Source organism: Tympanuchus pallidicinctus, unplaced genomic scaffold, assembly GCF_026119805.1.
Source record: "Tympanuchus pallidicinctus isolate F22 unplaced genomic scaffold, pur_lepc_1.0 scaffold8, whole genome shotgun sequence".
Taxonomy (NCBI): Eukaryota; Metazoa; Chordata; class Aves; order Galliformes; family Phasianidae; genus Tympanuchus; species Tympanuchus pallidicinctus.
Genome location: NW_026294802.1, coordinates 20364750 through 20386005, shown reverse-complemented (window position 1 = coordinate 20386005; position 21256 = coordinate 20364750). Strand labels below are relative to the sequence as shown.

General features: G+C 34.3%; 1 protein-coding gene across 1 annotated transcript in view; it reads right to left on the bottom strand.

Moving 5' to 3' along the window:
• Positions 1-1238: 1238 nt before the first annotated feature.
• DCN (decorin) overlaps positions 1239-21256 on the bottom strand; it is a 39088-nt gene continuing 19070 nt past the window's right edge. Inside the window, exons 3-8 of the mRNA XM_052668288.1 lie at positions 18110-18222; positions 8666-8879; positions 8339-8452; positions 7013-7106; positions 4011-4149; positions 1239-2764 (exon numbers count right to left, since the gene is read on the bottom strand). Coding sequence (XP_052524248.1) covers positions 2570-2764; positions 4011-4149; positions 7013-7106; positions 8339-8452; positions 8666-8879; positions 18110-18222 — 869 coding nt within the window. The 3' untranslated portion in view covers positions 1239-2569. The remainder of the gene's footprint in view (positions 2765-4010; positions 4150-7012; positions 7107-8338; positions 8453-8665; positions 8880-18109; positions 18223-21256) is intronic.

Here is a 21256-nt window from a genome sequence, read left to right as displayed (position 1 = left end):
TTCTCTTTCTCTTTCTCTTTCTCTTTCTCTTTTTCTTTCTCTTTCTCTTTCTTTTTCTCCTTTCTCTTTCTCTCTTCCTTTCAAAAGCAGAAGAGCCATCTGTTCTGTATTTATACAAAAAAAGTAGTTTTAAAAGTATTAAGCTTCCAATGCACCAATGCTTTGAAGAGTTTGCTGATGCTTCATGTTGTTTGGACTCAGTATAGGGTTTTGTTAGGTACTGAGGGATTGTCTGGAAATTGTTTCAGGAAAATCTAGAGTGTGTTTGCCTTCTGAACTAGTCAGTGTCAAGATCTTGCTGGTGTCTTAGGCTGTAGAATTTGCTTATTCACTTTTACTCTACAGGGCTGGGAATCAGGAAACTCTCATTATCTTTCCAGACCTTAATTGTTGGCAGTAAATATACTGTATGACATATATGTGCTTAAAATCAGAAAACAGGCAAATTTGTTATGTTGGATTTCACGTAGATATTGTGTAGACAGTGGAGTACAGGCTCAGGTATTTTCTTATAGACTTAAGGTTGTTTCTGGTTTGAAAGAAAATCCTTTGTCAGTAGAGATTTTTAAGCTACGGAGAGACAAAAGGGAAGCTTGAATACATGCTCATGTGAAATTTTATATAATAAGTTATTTGTATTATTTAGGATATGAATCTCTTCTTGTAAAGTGTATCTGTGAAGTTGTTCAAGCTAAAAAAAAAGCCTGTGTCCTCTTCTGAAATGCCAGCACTCAACTTTGTATATGAAGTCTCTCTGAGTAATATCAGATACCCAACCAAAAGCCAAAGGGGAAAAAATAACCTGCTGATTACCCAGAAGGTTTTTCTGCCAGTGACAGAAGAATATGAAGTATTGTTAGTTTTCTAAAAATAATGCTCAGAAAATTTGAAACCCAGAAGAAAATCAGATGCAAATACAGGAACTCATCAGCTATTTCTTTGAACTAGATAACAAACAAAGATGGCAACACCTTGTTTCTGTGTAATTGTTTTCATGCTTCATTGTAATTTCCAATTACTTATAAATAAATGACAATATTAAGAGGACATATTCATATTCTAAAAAAGAAAGGCCTATTAGTGATTTTTTTCTAAAGACAAAAGATTTTCAAATAATCTGCTTGTACTTTAGTTATTACCATGCCAAAGATGTTCACTCTCAGGGCTTAACCACAATTAAAGTTCTTTCACAGTATGTCATGCTAACAAAACAGAAAATAAAGACAAACACTGTGGAATTTGCCTGTATTGCATTATCCTTTAATATAAATGACATATATGTTTTACAAATTAGAGAGATTGGCTTTGGAGAATTAAGAGGCTGCAGAACATTCTTTTAAGGTGGCATTTTGATTGAGTATATGGTTAGCTTTGTAGATCGACAGTAGAAATGTGCAGCCTACCTTTGATGTGCTTGCTACCCACTAGAATGTGTTGTAGAATCCCAATTTGCAGAAAGCTTCAGATGATTCTCAGAAGATATTTCTACAAATGATATCCCAGCAATGTTCAACTAGGCCTTTCTGTTATTTCACTTCATTTTTTTGCTATGCTTAGGATTTTGCTTTTATTCTGAATTTCACATATTCATCTGATGGGGAGCCTGCATATCTCTACTTGACAGTTAAGAACAGTGTTTAAAAAACAAAATCAGTAAAGGATGATGACAAATGTACAATGTAGAAGAAATGAACAGTGAACTGCTATTATTTTTGTTTTAGATATATACATGGATTGATACCAATGGCTAAAGCCTAATACCTTAGTCTGCAAAGTTGCTTCACTGAAAATCAAACTGCTCTTATGACTAAGGTGAGAGGGATTTGCCCTAGAGAAAATTAGTAATTGAGCTCCAGACATAGGTTATAGGTTTTGTGCTGCAGACTACTCATTATTTTGTTCACTAGGATTATGTTAGACTAATCCTGAATAGCATTGCTCTAAAAAAATGGCAAACTTAAAAGAACTATGTGTACAATATGAATTTATTTTTTTCCGAAAATAATGACATCAGCAACAATTTTATTTGCCTCTGCTAAATAGATACATTCAAAATTAGCTTAGTATTATAGTAATATTTTTAAACCTCCAGGGCTTGAAATAAATTTAAAGGAGGTAACTCTCTCCTTCTCAAGTTTCAAGTTGACTTGAGAGTCCTTTTTTCCTCTACTATTTTTCTTCAGTGGCTATAAAAATATGCTCAATCACTATCTTTTTTTTTTTTTTTTTTTTTTTTTTTAAATCATAGTTTGACAAATATTTACTCCGAATCTCATATACAGTGGAATCTGAAAACCTGTAGGATTCAGCAAACCAAAAATTACCACAGAAAGCATGCTGGAAAAGAAGGCTGAAATAAGTCAGTTTAAAGCACAGACAGAAATTCTTTTTGATGGTATGTTTGATCTTGCACATCTGTAATGATTAATTTATTTTACATAATTGGATCATCTCCACTTTACGGTGAAGTTTCTGGTATTTGGCACTAACTGTTAGCAACAATTTTTTGAACAGGCCCATTACAACAGGTACTTTAGCTGAAATATAACCAAACCCCGCCTTTAGAAATCTATTTGTAGTTTCCAATCTGTACTGCAGAGCGTTCATGGATACATCGGAAAGCAGAGGGCTGGATTTCCCAGTATTGCACAGGGTTGCTGAAGAGGCTCACACCAGAATAAGTTGCCTTTTTGGTGTTGTAGCCAAGAGGGCAAAAGTCGTTGATGCCAATGGAAGCAATCTTGTTGTTATGCAGATAGACCACCTGAAAATTATAGAATTGCATAAGTGAGAAATTGAGATGCCGTGGCAAATAACATAAATCATTTCATGTCAAATAGTATTGTGCAATATCATTCAGACTGAAAACACATCCACTTTTCCAGACAAATTAAAACAAACAAATTAAGATTCTTCTTACTTTTTGAAATACCTGTAATATATCAAACTAGAAATAATTTCTAGAAAATGAGCATAAATTTTGCATGCTAATACAGTAGTAGCACTATCAATTGATCATACTGTAGCTGAAGCAGGAGACAAATGTGAAATTATTAACGTAGTACTGTGGTTCAGAAGCATATGCTGTATATAAAGAATGCATTAATTGTTGAATGGTTTCTGTTCAACCTTCACTCTCATGAATGCAACTCTACAGGACACAGAGCCAAAGTAACTGCTGATAGTTGATGATTACTTTGCTGCAGAGTGACCATTTCCAATGAATTTTCTCAAGCTACATGAAGGCAGTGATTTCCATTTGGGAGTCTTCATTCTTTGGGAGCTTTCTCCCTGGACACCCTGGAGGTGTTCAAGGAAAATTTAGATGTTGTGTTGAGGAACATGGTTTAGTGAGAACTATTGGTGATAGGTGAATGGTTGGACTGGATGATCACGTAGGTCTTTTCCAACCTTGGTGATTATATGATTCCATGATTCCTTCCTCTAAAACCTAAGACCAAGTGGAGACAGATTTTAACTGGTTCCAAGAGGTCATATTTCTTGCTGTTTAATCACACAGACCTCGAAACACCGCTGGTGTGAATTGTTCCTCTTTCACCTCCTGAAGGCATAGCTTTGTAGGATACCAAATGGAAGGTTTTTGAGAAACTTGAAACACATCACTGAGTTGAATAAAAAAAATGAAAAGTTAACAAATGTTCCTAGAAAGCACAGTTTCTAATTAAAAAAAAAAAAAAAAAAAAGTATATAAATAAATAAATAAGTACATAGATATCTCTGTATCTCCATATCTCCATATTTGTGTCTTTTTAAGTCACAAAGATGCAAATTCATGCCTACAGATCTAGACAATTCCATTGCCAAAAAATACCCAACAGAATAAGAGTCCTATTGTTTACTACTTTTCTATGCCTATCCAATGATGAGTGAAACTTTAATCAAGTTATCTTTCTCACAACTAAATGTTTTCATTCAAAATTGAATAACCATTCATATATCGTCTATAATCTTCCAAACGTTGTTATCTGAGGCAGTATGATAAACCTTACCTGGATGTATTTGTGTTCACCCAACCCACTAGGTACTCTGACAAGTTCATTGTTATTCAAATGAAGTTCTCTCAGGTGAGGTACATTGTTCAGAGAACCATTTTCAACAGAAGAAATACTGTTGAAGCTGAGACCCAATCTGGAGAAAAAACAAACAAACAAACAAACAAACACATGAAAAGAAACTAATTAAAACATTAAACTTACCTACATAATCATCTTTCTTGTGGTTATTACTTCTACAAACTACTACAGTAGAAAAGACTACGTTTATGCATAAGGTTCAGAGTCACCAATGATAACTAGTTTAGATAAATGTATTAAAATGACTGATATCTGGTGTGAGCTACCATACTTACAAGTATCATGACTTCACTTAATTTGTCCACAGTTCTGCATACTTTTCTAAACTGTGTATATGCCTGATTGCACTGTAAATACATACCGTGTATCCACATAGGTACCAGCCTTTCTTTAAAAGTTTCTCAAATGACTTTAGGATTACGAACTGTAACTTTATTTGTCAAACTAGACCCACAATGACTAGAGCTGTTAATTTTAAATCTTCACCACATCCTTCTAAAGTACATGTAGTTAGAGCCATGTTGCAAACTGTAAACAGGAGCTGAGTCATACAGTGATCTTCTCAGCAGAACATAGAAATGGGACATTACACGTTTATTCTGGGTTCCAGACCAGAACTTTAGCCACAAAGTCATCCTTCCCAATTTATACATCCACATTCAGGGTTTATTAACATAGTTTATGTGGTCCAGTTAGGAAAATGTGAAAGAGTCTCTCCTAAGTTTCAAGGCTTTGTGTTGCAGTACGGAATTCAGTGGTAATTCTGCAGTTGTTATGAGTAGGCACTCTGTCCTTTGTTAACACTTTGTTAACTGTTGTTTGAACTCTAAGTTAGAAGTTATGCTTAAAAATGGAATCAGAAAGGATTACTGTAGAACATACAAACTGATTAAAAGAGTTAGGAAAGAACAGGATCTTCCCTCTTCTGGTGGGAACAAATGAGAAGAGGTTTGAAAATGGCTGTTGTTTACTATTGGCAAAATCTATTTCCTTTTATATTAATGAACTGATAACATAGTGTTTTAGCTGATACAGTCATGACATAGTTGAATAGCATAACCAAACCATAGCTAAGCACAGAGGTAGTTCTCTGATCGTTTTTACTTTGTTTTGTCTGCAATAGCCGACTCTTTTGTTACATACACTTTAACAAACATTCTTATTCAGGACTCGAAGTAACCCCAGGTTACAGAACTGTGAAGCAATTATTGCTACTGATAGCAGCTTCCTATAAATCTTTCAGGCAAATGATAGATAAAACTTTAGGGAAAAAAAAAAAGGGCAGCTAGATTTTCTTCAGTAAACTTTAATAAGATCTAGAGACTTTAGTAGCAGCAGTTGTGTATGCACATATATATAAAAAAGCGTATATTCCTCTGCAAACCTCCTTCCTGCATGAAATCAGCAAAGTCTTTGTTCCATTTACATTCCTGAGACTTTTTTTTTTTTCACTGCAGCATTATATGAAAAGTTTTGAAAGACTTTCTCGCAGGTCAACTATCTGTTAAAGACAGCTATAAGACTGTTGAGCACTGTTGATACAATCCAGGAGGGTTATCCGACCTCAAACTGATGTTCCTGATGTCTTACCCATACAAATAAAAACTATTTTCGGGTAGTTTATTTCTGTAGAACTGCAGGAGGATGCATATTGCCCCTTAGATTTATCACATATGCTGTCCTGTAACACCCTCCTTTCTAAGTGTCTGCTGTGTTATACCCAGCACCCTGCTTTTTCATCAGATCTTTACTTTGCCTTACTTTTCAGCTTTTCAAAAGATTTCTGACTGTGCTTATGTTGCTTGCTCAACCACAGGCCAGAGAGAACAATTTTATAAGTTGGTGCCCACTCTGCACAGCTCCACATTTCCAGACCACAAGAGATTATTTTGCTTCAGTGCAACCGCAATGGAAGCAGGCCAGGGTTAGATATTTTGAGTGGTCTACTAGCACTTGCTGCATCTAATTTATGACTTTAGAAGGAATTCCAACAATATTAACCATGTAATGTTGTCTACAGTGTTTTCCAGAGATTAACTTCAAAAAGCAGAAAAACAGCATCATCTGCAGGACAACACATTTCCAAACAGTAGTAATTAAGAACTTGGTAAGTAAGTAGTAGTTAAGAACTGAGTAATTAAGAATTTGGTGGTCTTTTTTTCCTTTTTTTTTTTTTGCCTAAAGTTTTATCTATCATTTGCCTGAAGGATTTATACGAAGCTGCTATCAGTAGCAATAATTGCTTCACAGTTCTGTAACCCATAATTATAGAATTTTTATTTTGTTCATGACATCCAGGAAAAAACTTATTTTAAGCAAGGATGAATATTTAATCAAACATGAACATCGAACATGTCTTGTTTTACAAGCTTTAGAAAGCTGCTGTGAGACTCATCACTTGGGACTGCCAGATTCAAAACATGTGAATGTGTGTTAATTATGTCACTGTGCTAAACTGTAGTCCAAGGTACTAAAAATTGGTAAATTTAAATCCTTTTGCTGAACAGTCTTTGTTAGATTTCTGTGGGGGTTTTTTGTGTTTTGTTTTTTTTTTTTTTGCTTTCATTATGACAGTCTGAATGTTTAACATGTAGATCTAGGAATAAGATACAATAATCTGAGTAGTAGTCAATTATGTTTCTATTTTCATAAGAGTTCTAAAATATAACAGTATTCATGTGAAAAAAACTGGCATACATTGCTCATAACTGAAGATAATTGGAGAGGGTGCTCAGAAATAAAAAAGTTTTTTGCATTGTTATTTCAGCGTGCAAGTCTTCGGAGCTTCTTCTTTCTAAGTTACTTAAAGCTTCAATGATGATAATGCTGAGAAGCCCAGAATTATGTTTTTAATTGCTCTGTAATGGTTACAATTTCAATTAATATTTACATGTGAAAAGAAAAAATTAAACACTTACTTAGCCAAGTTGGTGAGTCCAGACAGACCTTCCGCATCAATTTTGCTGATTTTGTTGCCATCAAGGTGAAGTTCAGTAAGGGATGGAGGAAGACCTGAGACAGAGAATGTAATCAATTTACTTTTGATAAAACTGTATTATTTTATGCTTGTTTCTTTGTTTTGGGTAGGGGAAAAGGAGGGGAGGTTGTGTTAAAGATTTTTGCCAGATATGACCAAGATTAGTTCCATGAATGAATAGGACACTTCACAGTCAGGTAAACTGAAAACAGCTAGTAAGAATTTATTTGCCATTAAATAAAATCAATCTCCTAAGGTCATTAAAAAAAGCAGTTAGTTCTTAAGAAATATCTAAATAAAGTTCTTCATTGATATTCTAGCCTTTGCAATTACATAAATGGGACATATATAATTGTACTACATGTGAGTAGTCTGGCTAAAACGAAGTCTGACATTCTTGTATATAAATAACAGCAGCAGGAAATGACATTATAACGATGAGAAAAAATAGTTTTATTGTATTTTAAATGGGATACAAACTAGTTTGTAAATTCTATTTATCAGGAAAATAAACTGGAACCAAATATTTTAACTATCTTAGCTCCCTCAAAGAAACAGTCAAAACAGGAAACGTGGCAAGAAAGAAATAACAACTAGTATTAAACTTTCAAAAAAGTAGAGCTACTTCAAAACATTTTGCTGGCTGAAGTAAGAATAAATTGAATATAATTTCCTCTGCATTGGAACCATTCTCTAGTTCTTTTCTTTTTTAAAAGCTTATACCAAAGTTGTTTTTACTTTGTAGTGATTTACAATGAAATACTTTAAAAATGGCAAATATTTCTGTTTTGCATAGGAATGATCCTTTGGCTTCAACTCTTTGGGTTCATGGATGGCTGATTTTATGCTTGTAGAGCTTCACTTAATTCTGCATGGGTTTACATCCGTACAACATTGACCAGGTTCACAAACGAGGCTTAGAGGAAGAAAACATTCTTCCACTTTATATTTCAACTATGTGACAAGGAGAGCAAAGTAACATAAAATGCCTTACTTTGTAAAGTATACCTCTTCTGGAGGTTGTCATAAGGGAAAAACAAATTTTTCCAAACCAGTTAAAGCCAACAGACTACAGAATGAAATCTGTGTGCGTGTGTTTTTGTTTGCTGTTCAGGCTTTTTTTTTTCTTTATCCAATAGTCAGCTAGTGGATATTCTAAAAACTAACTCAAGACGCTTCTCTACTCACTTTTTAAGTTTCTCTAGCTGACTAGAAGTTTCTGTCTTACACTTGTGTAAATCTGTCAAATAATTAACAAAATTCTTACCTTTAGGGATGCTAGTAATGTTAGTATCTGCGATACGGATATAAGAAAGCCTCTTCATCCCTTGAAAAGCTCCATTTTCAATTCCTGAGCTCTTGAGTGGATTGGTGCCCAATTCTGTTGACAAAAGATATTCAGTGAGCTACACTGCACTGTATGTATCAATATACATTGAACTTTATGTCTCTATCAGATGAGAGCTAATGTAGAAGTATAATTTAATAACACATTTTGTGGCTTTCCACATAAAATTACTGAGAGGACTAAATGCTTCTTGAAAAAATATGCAATACGCTGGATTGATTTCATTACAGATCATCATGCTCATACCTAAGACAATCACTTGATTCAGTCCATTAAAAACTGCTTTCCTCAACTTGGAGATCTCATTTTCATGAGCACGTATCTCCTGAAGAGACTTGGGCATGTTTTCTGGAAGTTCCTTCAAATTATTCTTGGATAGGTACAGTCTTTCCAGTTTCTTCAGAGGAGCAAAAGCTGCTGGACTTATTTTGCTGATTTTGTTGTTAACAAGGATCAATGCCTGTGGAGTAATAATTACAAAGATCTCAGATGACCACTGGGAAAATTATTTAAAGAATGAAGCACTTAAAATATTTTTTCTTTTCTAGGTTTTTTTTAAGGTCATTTGATGGATAATCTAGTGAGCTGAAGAAAATACAGCGCAGTACTGACATAAATGGACTAATGACTTATGAAACAGAGAAAGATAAGCAAGACCTACATAATAACTACAAATGGTAATTCACTGCTGAGTTATATGCAGCTTCTCTTAATATCCAGAAGAATTATAATTTATATTCACAACTAAGCATAGTCCTTCTGTTTGAAATCTGTGAAGAGTAAGTCATGCATGTATAATTAACATCAGTATTATTTGTTCTTTTTTTTTCCTGACTAGATAGGAAGTAAAGTAGTAGTTTTGTTTAATCAAATACACTTATATCTTGTCCATCATTGCATAACCATCCTGTCCAACTTCTCCTGAACAGAAAACTCTATGACTTAGCCAAGGAACAGTCTGGCTTAATAAAAATATTCACGCATTTTCTTGTTCTTCTTATGGATTGAATTTATTAAGTTTGTCTGTTAATAGTCTCATTTTTGTAGAAATAAAACTAGAACAAATTATATTTTGTAGAATAATAATTTGTTTCTTTGTTTTTAGCATAACATATTATCAAAGAGGAACAATTTGAAGTCTCATACTCTAAGAACTTCATTGAGTCAACCACATGTATTCTGTTTTCTATGTTAGAATCTAATTTAGTTCTCTTGGCAATTGTGCTATCTAGATTCAGGATAAATCTAAGCAAATTGCAAATGAACTCTTTGTACATTTCGGGAAGAGGTAGTCTCCACATGCCTCTGAAATGTGACTTTCCTGTTAGCTCATACTGATTAACCATCCATGACATAAAAAGAAGACCCATTACTGTCAGAAGAGTACTACAAGCTAATGGAAAGGTTTACAAATTTGACATGTATGAGAATTAATCTCATAATTGCCTAATTATCAAACTTACAGTTTTACACATTTCTACAGTGAATTAGATAGATATAGAATGTGCTATATTGATATGGATACCATTGTCTATTTATATGTATTACTTGAGTGAAGCTATAGAACATCTTTGTTCACTAACTCCATTACGTCATTTTTCACAAACAAAAGAAAACTGTTGTTGATATACACAATCAAAAAAATAATTGTTTATTATATATATTATTATAGTTAATATCCAGTCTATTTCAAGATATTTTTAATATTTTCAGGGTTGAACATGCATATTTTTTCTTGGAGGAAAATAGAACATTTAGCTCTTCCCATAATAAGTTAAGTAAGTACTAAATCACTGTGTCTGGACTACCTATCTAGAAAACTGAGTGGTAAGAATATAGTTTAAAATCGTATTTGACATGTCTTTTTTTCCTAAAGGAGCTCATCCTGAGCAAAGCAAGCATTGTGATCTGTATATGGTTTCACTGAGTATGCGTAAAGTTGAGCAGATCTGGTTTTAATTTTGTATGCTAGCTATCAATACCACATTTGCAAAAGGAGGTAGAAAAGGTCACTCACAGTTCAGAGAAGTATTTCACTAACAATAAGTCTCTCCCAAAGTAAATATACTGGTCAGTGGAAGCTACGGCCACAGCTCTCTCTTATTTCGGATTGCTATAAGAACTGCTATGAGAATAGTTTTTGTTTCCTAAGGGAAAACTGCCAGAATTTGGAAGCAGATACAGTTTCTCTCCTTAGAGTACTAAATCTACCTGCACAGTGTTAGGACATGAGAAACATTCAGTTATTAAGAGGGATACAGCTTAAATTATTCTGTTTAGTCTCTTTCACTGCTTTAATCGTAATGACAGAAAAACTGAATGTACTACTACTAGTTACAGTCCTTTTGGTTGATTGTAACAGTTTTTGTAGATATCTAAAGCAATATTAAGTGAGTTTCGACACATGAGCATGTGAAATTTTTAACCTATATTTGCTTTTTACCACTTGGTCATCTATTTCAGCTAAAGATTTGCTTTATCTTTTAATAATTGTACCTACTTTCAGTTTTGTGTTTTTTTTAACTTTTCAATAAAAATATCTGTGGTTTGATTATCAAAGCTGGTGTTCTGATGTGAAATATTTCTCACCAAAAATAGATGGGTATACATTCAGCTCACCCTGTAATGTAAATATCCTGTGAGTAGTTAATGTTCAGAGAACAGCTAAAGCTCTTGTGAGGACTGCTTGTTCTGATCAAAACCATCTTGAGGAAACACACAGAAGAGTTGTTTTATTCAAAGATTCAGAATATCTATCTCACTTAGAAATGATGATATCTATCAAAAAGTATGCTTAGAAATGCTTTCACAGTGGGAACATACAGATTGGTGGTATAAGTTGGAAAAGTATCACGACCCTGTAGTTTTCAACTTTTTTTGCACCAGAACATCAGTTCTCACTTGCATCCTGCTGTGTGAGTCCCACTATTTTGAAGCTACATTATTTCTCACACTGCTGTGCAGCTTTAAAGAAGTAAAAACAAGCCCACACATCAGAATTTGAAAGGAGTTTACTGTCTCCCAAAGCAACAGCAAATGATGAGGATAACACACCAGCAGAGCACCTGGCCAGCTGTACCCATGGGTTTCTTTCCCACTTCACAATAACTCTATTATACGCAAGACTTAGAGAAAGAAGTTATTAGCTTTGGAGCACTGCTGTTTATTTTCCTCAGAATGTGCCCCGTATGGTTTGCGTGTAACAAAAGTTAAAACAAAACACAATAAAATTAAATGAAAAACTCCGGGGAATTTAGAGGTCATTGAAAACAGGAACTAGAGGAGAAAAGCTGAGGGAAAACATCTGCAGGCTGTTCTAGTGAGGAAGGGATGTTAGGCAAAAAAAAAATGCCACATGGACTATTTCCTGAATATAGCCCAGATGGCATGGTGGGACATGATATGCATTTTGCAAAGGGACAGCTCCATCTACTAATTTTGTGCAGGGCGAAATAATGCTCAGAGGGAAAAATGAGGGTCAATCTGAAAGCGTTGAAAGTGCTTGACCTGTAGCTAGCAATTGCATTGCTGCTTGTATGAAATGATCTAGCAGACTGAAGAATCCTGACTGCTTAGGATGATACTTGAAGTCAGGCACAGGAATATTTTTTTTTCAAAAATCGCTCTTCCTTTGTTTGGTGGAGGGACTACAGATATTTCTTTCAATACATATATAAGATAGTCAACAATACTGAAGCATATCACCAATCCACATAGAAAAAGCTTTAAGCATGCGCATGTGTAAACATTACTTGATATGGATATTGAGGTCCTTAGCCATAGGCAGGAAGAGAAGTGAGAAAGAAAGAGAAAGAGGCACAAATATATGAATCGTTAAAGACACTGCGTGTTTGAGATCAGAGGGCACACAGCAATTTTTTGTGAATAAGAGAAAAAGTAGCTTCTCTTGTTCTAAGATAAAGGCTTTTTCTATTTTTATACACAATATGATATGTATATCATAGATCCCATGGCTCTTATGCAGTTCCTGCAAGGTAAGCAGGCTGTGTTATTTTTATTATTGTATATTGCTCCACGGTAATACCTATGGACCACTGCATCATGGCCAGCATTTTAAGCAGTGCTCAGAGAGAGAGGGAAAAAAAAAACACCAAAAAAACCCGACAAGTTGTGCTCCAAAGATAGCTTAATTTTTACTGGCACACCTCTTATATTAGTGTAGTAACAAAAACTCTATTTAAAATAAATAAAAGCGGAAAAGGATTGTATGATATGAATAGATGCTGGCTCCTCCATTAGAATCTGTCCATTTACCTCCTCCTGGCCTGGTTTGTGCTTCAAATATTCATTCTCTGAACAAAACCAGGGATTCACATTCAGGCAGAGTTTGGAACACTTGCTGGCATGCTTTTGTCAAAAAACAAACTGTAGACTGAGCATGTGGCCATTATATAGGAACTGGCTTAGTTCTTGGGTTTACCAAAACTTGAGGTTTCTACCCTGGCCAGAGGTGAAGAGAGGTGTATTATATTTTTTGGTGTCATTTCATTATCTGAGAACCTCAAGGTTCTGTGGGGTTTCCACCCTTACGTCTCTCCTTCTTAGTTTAGAAGAGTTTGAACTAAGAGCCTTGCCAAAATCTGAAATGAACTGTAGAACAATCAGCAAATTGTGATCAACCCTAATACGTGCTGATACATCTGGTTTGCCAGCTGGGTATGGAGCTCTTACCTAACATCAAATCTTTAATGATGCATGCGGCCTTCAGGGTTTAAACTAAAAAATCAATCTGCTGACCCGATGGAATTTCTTTAATTTCCTGGGTTATGTATTTTATTATTACCTGTTGTTTTATTGTAGTGCTGCTAGGAACAGTAATGCCTTAAGAACTGTAAGCTCAGGAGTCAGCATTCAAATAAAAATATTAATAAATTTGGTCATTTTTGTTTGCCTGATGGTTTCAGTTGTTAACTCATAGTTGTATGCTGGACTACTTGTATATAGTCAAGCTTTTCTGCCAAATATTAAGTGTGAGCGTGCACGTATAGGGGAAACAAACTAACAAAAACTAAACCAAAAAAACCCTTTTTATTTCCTTTTCTGTGTCTTACTGGAAGACAAAATTTTACAAAATTAGTATGTATTTTAAAAATCATACAGATTGGTAAACTTGAAGGAACCAAGAGGCGCTGAATCCAAGGAGGTCTCTGAACAGAATACAAGATGCTTTGTCTGATGAGGAACATACAGTCTTAATGCAGAGAAAAGATAACAGTTTTAAAAAAGCATGGTGGTGTAATGATTTTCCTAGGGTTCTTAGATTAGAACTTAAATTCTTTGATAAGCTTCCGTAAAGTGGATCAAACTGCCATAGATAGGAAAGGCAAGGAATAAGGGATGGCATGGAAAGGAGCAGGAAGAGGTGGACGAACTGTGAAGAAGGAGATGTCAAGGCACTGAAACAAACCTGTCAGTATAGAGGAAAGAAAACTATGGAAAGCAGTTTGATCACATCCACAGCACCTTGTTGGGTGGGTAATCTCACCAAGCCAAAGCTCCTACTGTAGCTGTAGTTTGCACCAAGTTTGAGCTGTCGCTGGGAAGTATTGTGTAACGTGATTTGCACAGATGACCAGAGAACAGCTGGCTCTATGTTTTATTGCTCCAGTAAAAATAATCCTAATGTTCTGGCATTCTAGAGAACATTTTGACACTACTGTTGTCTACTGGGGCAAGCATTTAGGTCTTTCACTGTATCATAATTTACTTGTTTATTTACTTTATTGCTGTGTTCTTTTAAAATCCTTTTTTTTTTTTTTTTTTAGTTCAGTATTCTGAAACTCTCCAAATTTTTGAAGATCTAAAAGTATTTTTTCCTGCTGCTGTTATGCTCACACAAAAAGATCTTTCTCCCCTGCACATTAAAAAAATATTTCTCATGCATGTTATGTGTTGCACATTGCTTGTTTCTGTGGAAAATCTCATTCTGCGTTCTGCACAATGCAAAAAAGAGTCTGAGAAATGGAATCTCTCTAAGGAAGTGCTGTAGTTCAGAAGGATTAACATCTTCTTTCTTCGAATATTTGTCAGGGACCCACTAGAGTTAAAGAATCATTTGGACAGTGCTCACAGAAATTTGGCTTGAACTTGAGATATTCCATGATTCTAAGAAGCTCTTAGCTGGAGAGGAGGGAAGTGTCTCTCCATCCTATGATCTACTAAGTGATAGTGGGAATTGAGTTCAGAAGTAGAACTTGGGCAGAGATTTCTGCCTGTTGTTTACAGTAAGCTAGTGGTCACTGTACAGTCTTCAATCTCTGATTCAAAGATCAGCATGTTTACTTAATTTCTCCTTTGATAATGTCTGTGAAAAAGAAACTGAAGCAGTAATAATTCATCCAAAATCTGTGCTCTTTCACTAATATTTTTATCTGTCAGGAAATTTTCTATATCCCTGGAAGGTGTTCTTAGAGTTATCGTCAGTTGTTTTAGGCCCTTGTCCTTCCATAGGGTGCCCTTTTCTGATATAAGTAAATAAACAAAAATTGAGGGCATAAAACATTTTTTGTGCAAAAAAATATTTTTTCTATAAAATGTTGCTACAAAGAGTATTTCAGTTTATTAGCCCATACATTTAACATAGATAATCACTTATTGTGGATATGGTTGTAAATATAAGTCCCTAGCATAGATCTTCTCTATGCAAGTCTTCTATTGTAAATGAAGATTGGTTGGGCTCTGTTGTCTGCTTTGCATACAACATGATGGACATGGTCCATCAACTTAAACTAAGCAGTGTTCCATTGGATTTCAGCCCAAAATTGTATTCACCTTCCTTTACTGTACTAACACTATGCCTTTGAAAAATTCCTATTGCAAAAGCATGCAGTTACTTTTATTTGTGCAATCTTACACTGATCTCATACACAGTTGTTTCTATTACTTCTTTTCCAAAGTGCCAGGTATTATGCTGGTTTGTTTTGGCTTTGCCACACAGCATGCAATTCCATGTGCTGTTTTTCTAAACTCCTCCTTCAGCTTACTCATGTAGTATTTCAGATTTTTTTTAAACGTCCGTGGGGTCAAAATACTGTACTTTCTCCAGGAGTTTTAGTTTGCCTGGAAAATTCTGATAGCTGTGTAAAAAGATTTCTTCTTCCTTTTCCAACACCATTTCTAAATGTTTTGTGACAAGATTAAATCATAAGCAAATAATTTACATAAAATCAGACAATTTTCTGAAACTGCAAATTGTTGTTCTTGGCCCGAAAAAAAATTTTTTAAGGCTTTTTTTTTCATTATTGTCCTGAGACCTCCAATTAAAGTCTATCTCATGTTTCATTTTTATAGTATGGAGTCTCATTCAGTTTTTTAAGAACAACTTTGACAGCTCAGTCACATTTTTCTGGATCAGTTGAAAACTGTAAAAATATCAAGTATAGCATCACCTTTTACTTTTTGTGTGTCCTCCTTTGCAGGCATATATTATTTGCATTTAAATATTTCCTTAATTGAAACCTTTTCTACTTGTTTGCCAAATTCCCCAGCTGCAAATTTGCTCTTTGACCTTCTCACGAAATTTCTTTTTTTTACACAGAACATCTTTGTAGTTATTAAGTCCTCTTTATCTTCCATTTAAGAGCTTAATCAGTTACTTTTGTACTGAAAGAGAAGACGTGGACAAGATAAAGGGATCCCTTTTCTTCTTTTATATTTTAGCACAAACTGAACTGCAATTTGATTTGTTCATGAAAACCGCTTCCAAAACTATTATACCTATGGTAGGTGATGTCTATAGGAATTAGATATGAATTTAAATGGTTTGTCCAAAGGAGTAAACTCATTATGCTTTTTTTTTATTCATCAAGATGTGTATGAATTGGGATTACAGAGAATTGTTCTTTAAATGTTTACGCTAAGTGATAATTTCATGCAAAAGACTGTGCAGTTTCTGTTTATTTCAGATTTTGTAACAGTAAGAGCGATAATTTATGCAATTATTTCTGGTTTAGTAGAGTCTTAAAAGGTTTCATATTTTGGTAGAAGTCCAGAAACTTTTGAACATCACACTGTCAAGTGTAAGGCTATCACAAGTCTGTGATGTGTATCTGAGAATATGATTTTAAAAGTTTATATGTGAGATATATACATATACATCACACATATGCACACACATATCCTTAACACAAAAACAGACCTTTGTCAATAGCAAAACTTTTGAGATATGCTTATCTAAAGGCAATATTCCCCTTTCACTATTACTTTGAAAAATACTGTAAGTGGAGGGATGAGAATCATTCCCACATCCTTCACAAAGAGAAAAATGATGCCTGCCAAGCATAGAGGTAGTGCTTAGTTGCATAAATGTACATGAGTAAATCATTATTTTGGGGAGGAGATTAAAGAATCCTTTTCCCTTACTGAGAAAATCTAAGAAAATCAGTTTTGTAGGTCATTTAGTAAAACCTATGTTACTGTTGTCATTATTCTGTTTGTTTTCCATTGGTCCCTAAACATGCCTGGCTACTTTTGGGACTAGGGTAAAGAAATGATGTCTTTCCTGAAGTGTCACCTATTTAATTCAATATTAAATTCTATCTGCTTTAATAAGGGAAAGAAAAATATCCATTGAATTAAAGTCAGCAAGATGACATCACTCACAACAGCTTAACTCACAGCACAAGGTATAATGAAGACCTGAGCTGTGTGCCAAGTAGGAAGATATTATCGGTGCCAGTGCTTTTCATATGCAATACCATTTAATGCAGTGTTGTGAGGAAGGATTGGAAAAGACTAGTTGCACTGAAGAGGTTTCTTTGTTTTTTTTTGTTTCAACATCCAGTAGATGATCTTCACTGAAAAAAACAGGACACTTCTCCAAGATGAATGAGAACCAAAACAAGCAGGAAGGAAGTAGAGTGTCAAATCTGTTTAGTAGCAAAGCACAAGAATTGGCAAACAAAAAATTTGGGGACATAAATAATCTCATTTGAGGTCAGATGTAGACATCTATGCAGCAGTTGCTAAAATTATGTAAGAACTGCATCATGATCTACTCATGCAACTCCCTCCATTACAGTCAGACAGTCACTGTATCCCTAGCAATTGTTCAAAGCTGCTCAGAGAAATTTAAGAGAGAAAAAAGCGCTTATTTGGGTGATAGCAAATGGAAAGCAGTCAGCAGTGCTGGAAGAGTAGTGTTGTCAGATGTAGATAGATAAGGGTAGACTTTTACTAATAGGCAATTATTGGCAAAACCATAATTTCATTGCAGTGCAGCAGGCAGAATTTTGGCTTGAAAGGATCCCTGAGCTAAAATTAGAAAAGAAAAACTGATGGCACAGAGAGTATATAGAGCACTTCATGAGCTCAGGGGCAGGAGGGGAAGGAATATGGTAATGAGTGAGTGATGTGTGAGGGTTGAGAAGTAGCTTTTTTTTTTACTAGAAATTATTAAACCACTTTGCCAAAGGAAATAAAAGGTGAGAGAAATTGTGATGGAGAACAGGAGCTGAATGGAAGGCAGACAATTACAAAGAGATGAAAATTAATGAAGATCTTTAGTGGCACGAGGAAAGGAATTAGAATGAGAATTTATAGACCGGGACGATGGAGGAAGAACACAAAGTATTTAATCAATGTTCCTTAAAAACATGGGTATGATGCCCAAATCACCTTTTTTGTCTAATTTGTATATGTGTGTGTTAGTTCAGCCATATATACACTTACATGAAGATTCTTCAAATTCTTGAAATCTCCTTCTTTAATTTCAGTGATTTTGTTGTTCTGTAAATCCAGCAGAGTTGTGTCAGGGGGAAGGTCTTTTGGCACTCTTTCCAGACCTAGGATCAGTGAAAAAAAAACCAAAACAATTGACTTACAATAATTTTCAAAAAGCAATCAGTACTTTCCTTAGTTACATTTACCTTTGAGTAAACTTTTCTAGAACTCATTTCCTGAAGAAGCTTATTAAGACTTATTTGACAGAATTTCTGTCTCCAAAGAGGTAAATGGAGTTTTATTTTGCTATGTCAAATCGAAATTTTTCTATTAACATTTCCATTATGCCCTTTTCTGAAAATATATCTGAGCTATATCTTGAGTTTGCCAAAAATATTTCTAATGCATTTAACCCTATTGAATTTTGTGAATAAAAATTGCTTTCAGAAAGAAATATGGCATTTATTGATTTCACTGTGTCTTTTTGGATAGAGAGCATTTTCTGCTATTTCAAGGGTAGCAGAATTTTTTTTATTGAAAGAAGAGTGGTTGCTAATTATAAGCACTTCCAGAAAAAATATTGTTTGTTTGACAGTAGCTAAATAACTTGCAGTTAAGTCCACCTTAAAAAAAAAAAAAAAAAAAAGGCACAAAACCCCCACTTTTCTGTCAGCTGAAACTGCGTCCAAGTTTTCTGGAGAACAAATCTCTTGGTTTCTCTACCACTGCCAAAAGAACATCAGACAGTTTAAATTAAAGACTCTCTTTGGGACTATTTTCTGAATAGCTGATATATAAGTCCAGTGAAGTAATGGAAATTAAATTATTTAGTGTTAAATAACACTCACTTTACCCAGCTTTCCTTTCATAGTGTGACTTGGAATACAGCAAATTAATAATAGTCATTCTGATTTACCACAAAGTTAATGTTTCTTTCCTAGCTTGTCCTGTTATTAAAATGAAACAAAATAAAATAAATAAAAACAAAATAAAATTAAAAAAAAAAAACAGAATGTGAAATGAACAAATGAACAGCTGGTAGAAATACTTGACAGACATTAATGAAGTCTCAGTATGGGCATCTGACAGAAGTAGTTATCACCAGGTAGAATACCAATAACATTTTCAAGAAACATTTCTGAAGCTGTACTCAGAGTTTCCTTGGAATGATGTCTGTAAGTATCAGCTGTGTCTCCTCAACATGTCTGTGGACTGCATAACAAATACTGTTCTCAGCTGAAAAATGTTTGTATATTTTGACTATCTTTTAAAATAAGTTTATTTTAATCTAATAAATGGGACTGCAGAGATCCTTAAGATATTTTTGTCCAAACAGGTTGCTCACAAAGGCTGTTGAGTTTTCATCTATGGAGATGTTCAAAACACAGCCCTGAGCAACCTGCTGTAATGGACCTTGCACTGACAGGATACTGTCTGAAGACATTTTCTCCAAACTGAAAAAAAAATCTGTGATTCTGTGGTGTTTAATAGACAAAAAAAAAAAAAAGAAAAAGAAAAAGAAAAATTTCGTCTTATTTTAAATTACTATGACAAATCATGAAAAGAATGGTGTATTTGGCACCATACTTAGTGCTTCTAACTTACGTGAAGAGCTCAACTTTTGAAGTGTTTGCTTCCTAGATTTAAGTGATGTCTGTACAGAACATATTCTATTGTCCAGATGCTATAAAAAGTTTCGTTTTTTTTAAATTTAAAGAAATCCTAATCACTCTTCCAATTTTTTTATTTTTTATTTTATTTTTTTTGCCATCCGTAAGTTCCCAAATATTAACCAAAGGAGTATAAAAATTTACATGAGTTTAGTATTTAGTAAAACTGACTACAATATCGGTTAGACTGGCTGAATCACATCATAACCAAAATGTTTTAAGAAGAAACTTACAGCCTAGAATGAATGAGTAAAAGCATATACTGCATATAAAATGACAAGAGCCAAAGCTCAGATCCCCTACTATTCACCTTACTGATTTTCAGCACATGAATAGATCATAGAGCTTGGGGTTCTTCATATTCCTAAAACAGTTTTTTCTCATTTAGACATGGAGTTCAATTGTTCTGTAGGCAAAACTCTCATTACTTTCAGAAGTGTAGGACCAGAGCTCCAAATATACACAAATGTAATACCATATAATTTGCATGTTGTTTCTGGACAGTTTCTGCCCTCAGCAGACAACAGTGATGTCAGCAACTAAAAATTCTCTCCCAAAAAGCACTGTTTGTTTAAGATCATAATTGTTGTGAAAAGTTTTCACAGTCTAGCAACTTTAGAGTATTTTTCACATACAAATGCAAAAAATTACTGAATTATTTAAATACAAAGTAATATTAGCATGTTCTAGCTGTCAGTACATTCATATTAAAAACACTGGCATTTGTAATTTAAGTACTTGTGGCAGAAACCAGGGTACACAAGAGTTGCACAGCTGTACATTATTGGATGTCCTTGGAATATACTTCGTAAGAACACTTGGACTGCTGTTAAAGGGGTGATTTGCTAAAGACTAAGCTTCAAATTAAATTTCCAGCTGTACATTTCAAGCTTCACGTGTCAGATTCTACAAGCTGAAGTATTTTCTGTGAATAAGATAGAACTGATAATTTCATAGCTCTGAAGTTAAACTGTGTTTCATATTATAACAATAAAACAAATATAATGAAATAACCTTCAGTGAAAAGTGATTTTATAAAAGCTTTGTATCTTGTATTGAAAACTATGATGTATGTAGCTCCACATACAAAGAATATATCTTCCATCCCTTAAAATACAAACTTGTTGTATTATTTCATATGCATACATACGCATACTCGGTTATTTATTTCCTGAAACCACATTAAAAAATGGTTCAGAAAACAGCTGTAGATGTGACATTTGTTTTTTATTGATTTGTCTGAGTTTTGAATATGGGAGAGCAGAGCATCATGCTCCGTATGGAGGAACACAGGATGTACCTCTGGTGCCATAGAGATGTAATATTAGCTTTAAGTAGTATAGTACATCCACTAACTGACAGCTACATAAAATGCATCTGCCCAGTGAAATAAAAGTTTGTAAATATGTGGATCTGGACACCTCCTTATAAAATCAGCAGCTAAATAATTCCGGATTAAGTTGTATTTGACTTGTGGACTGGATCC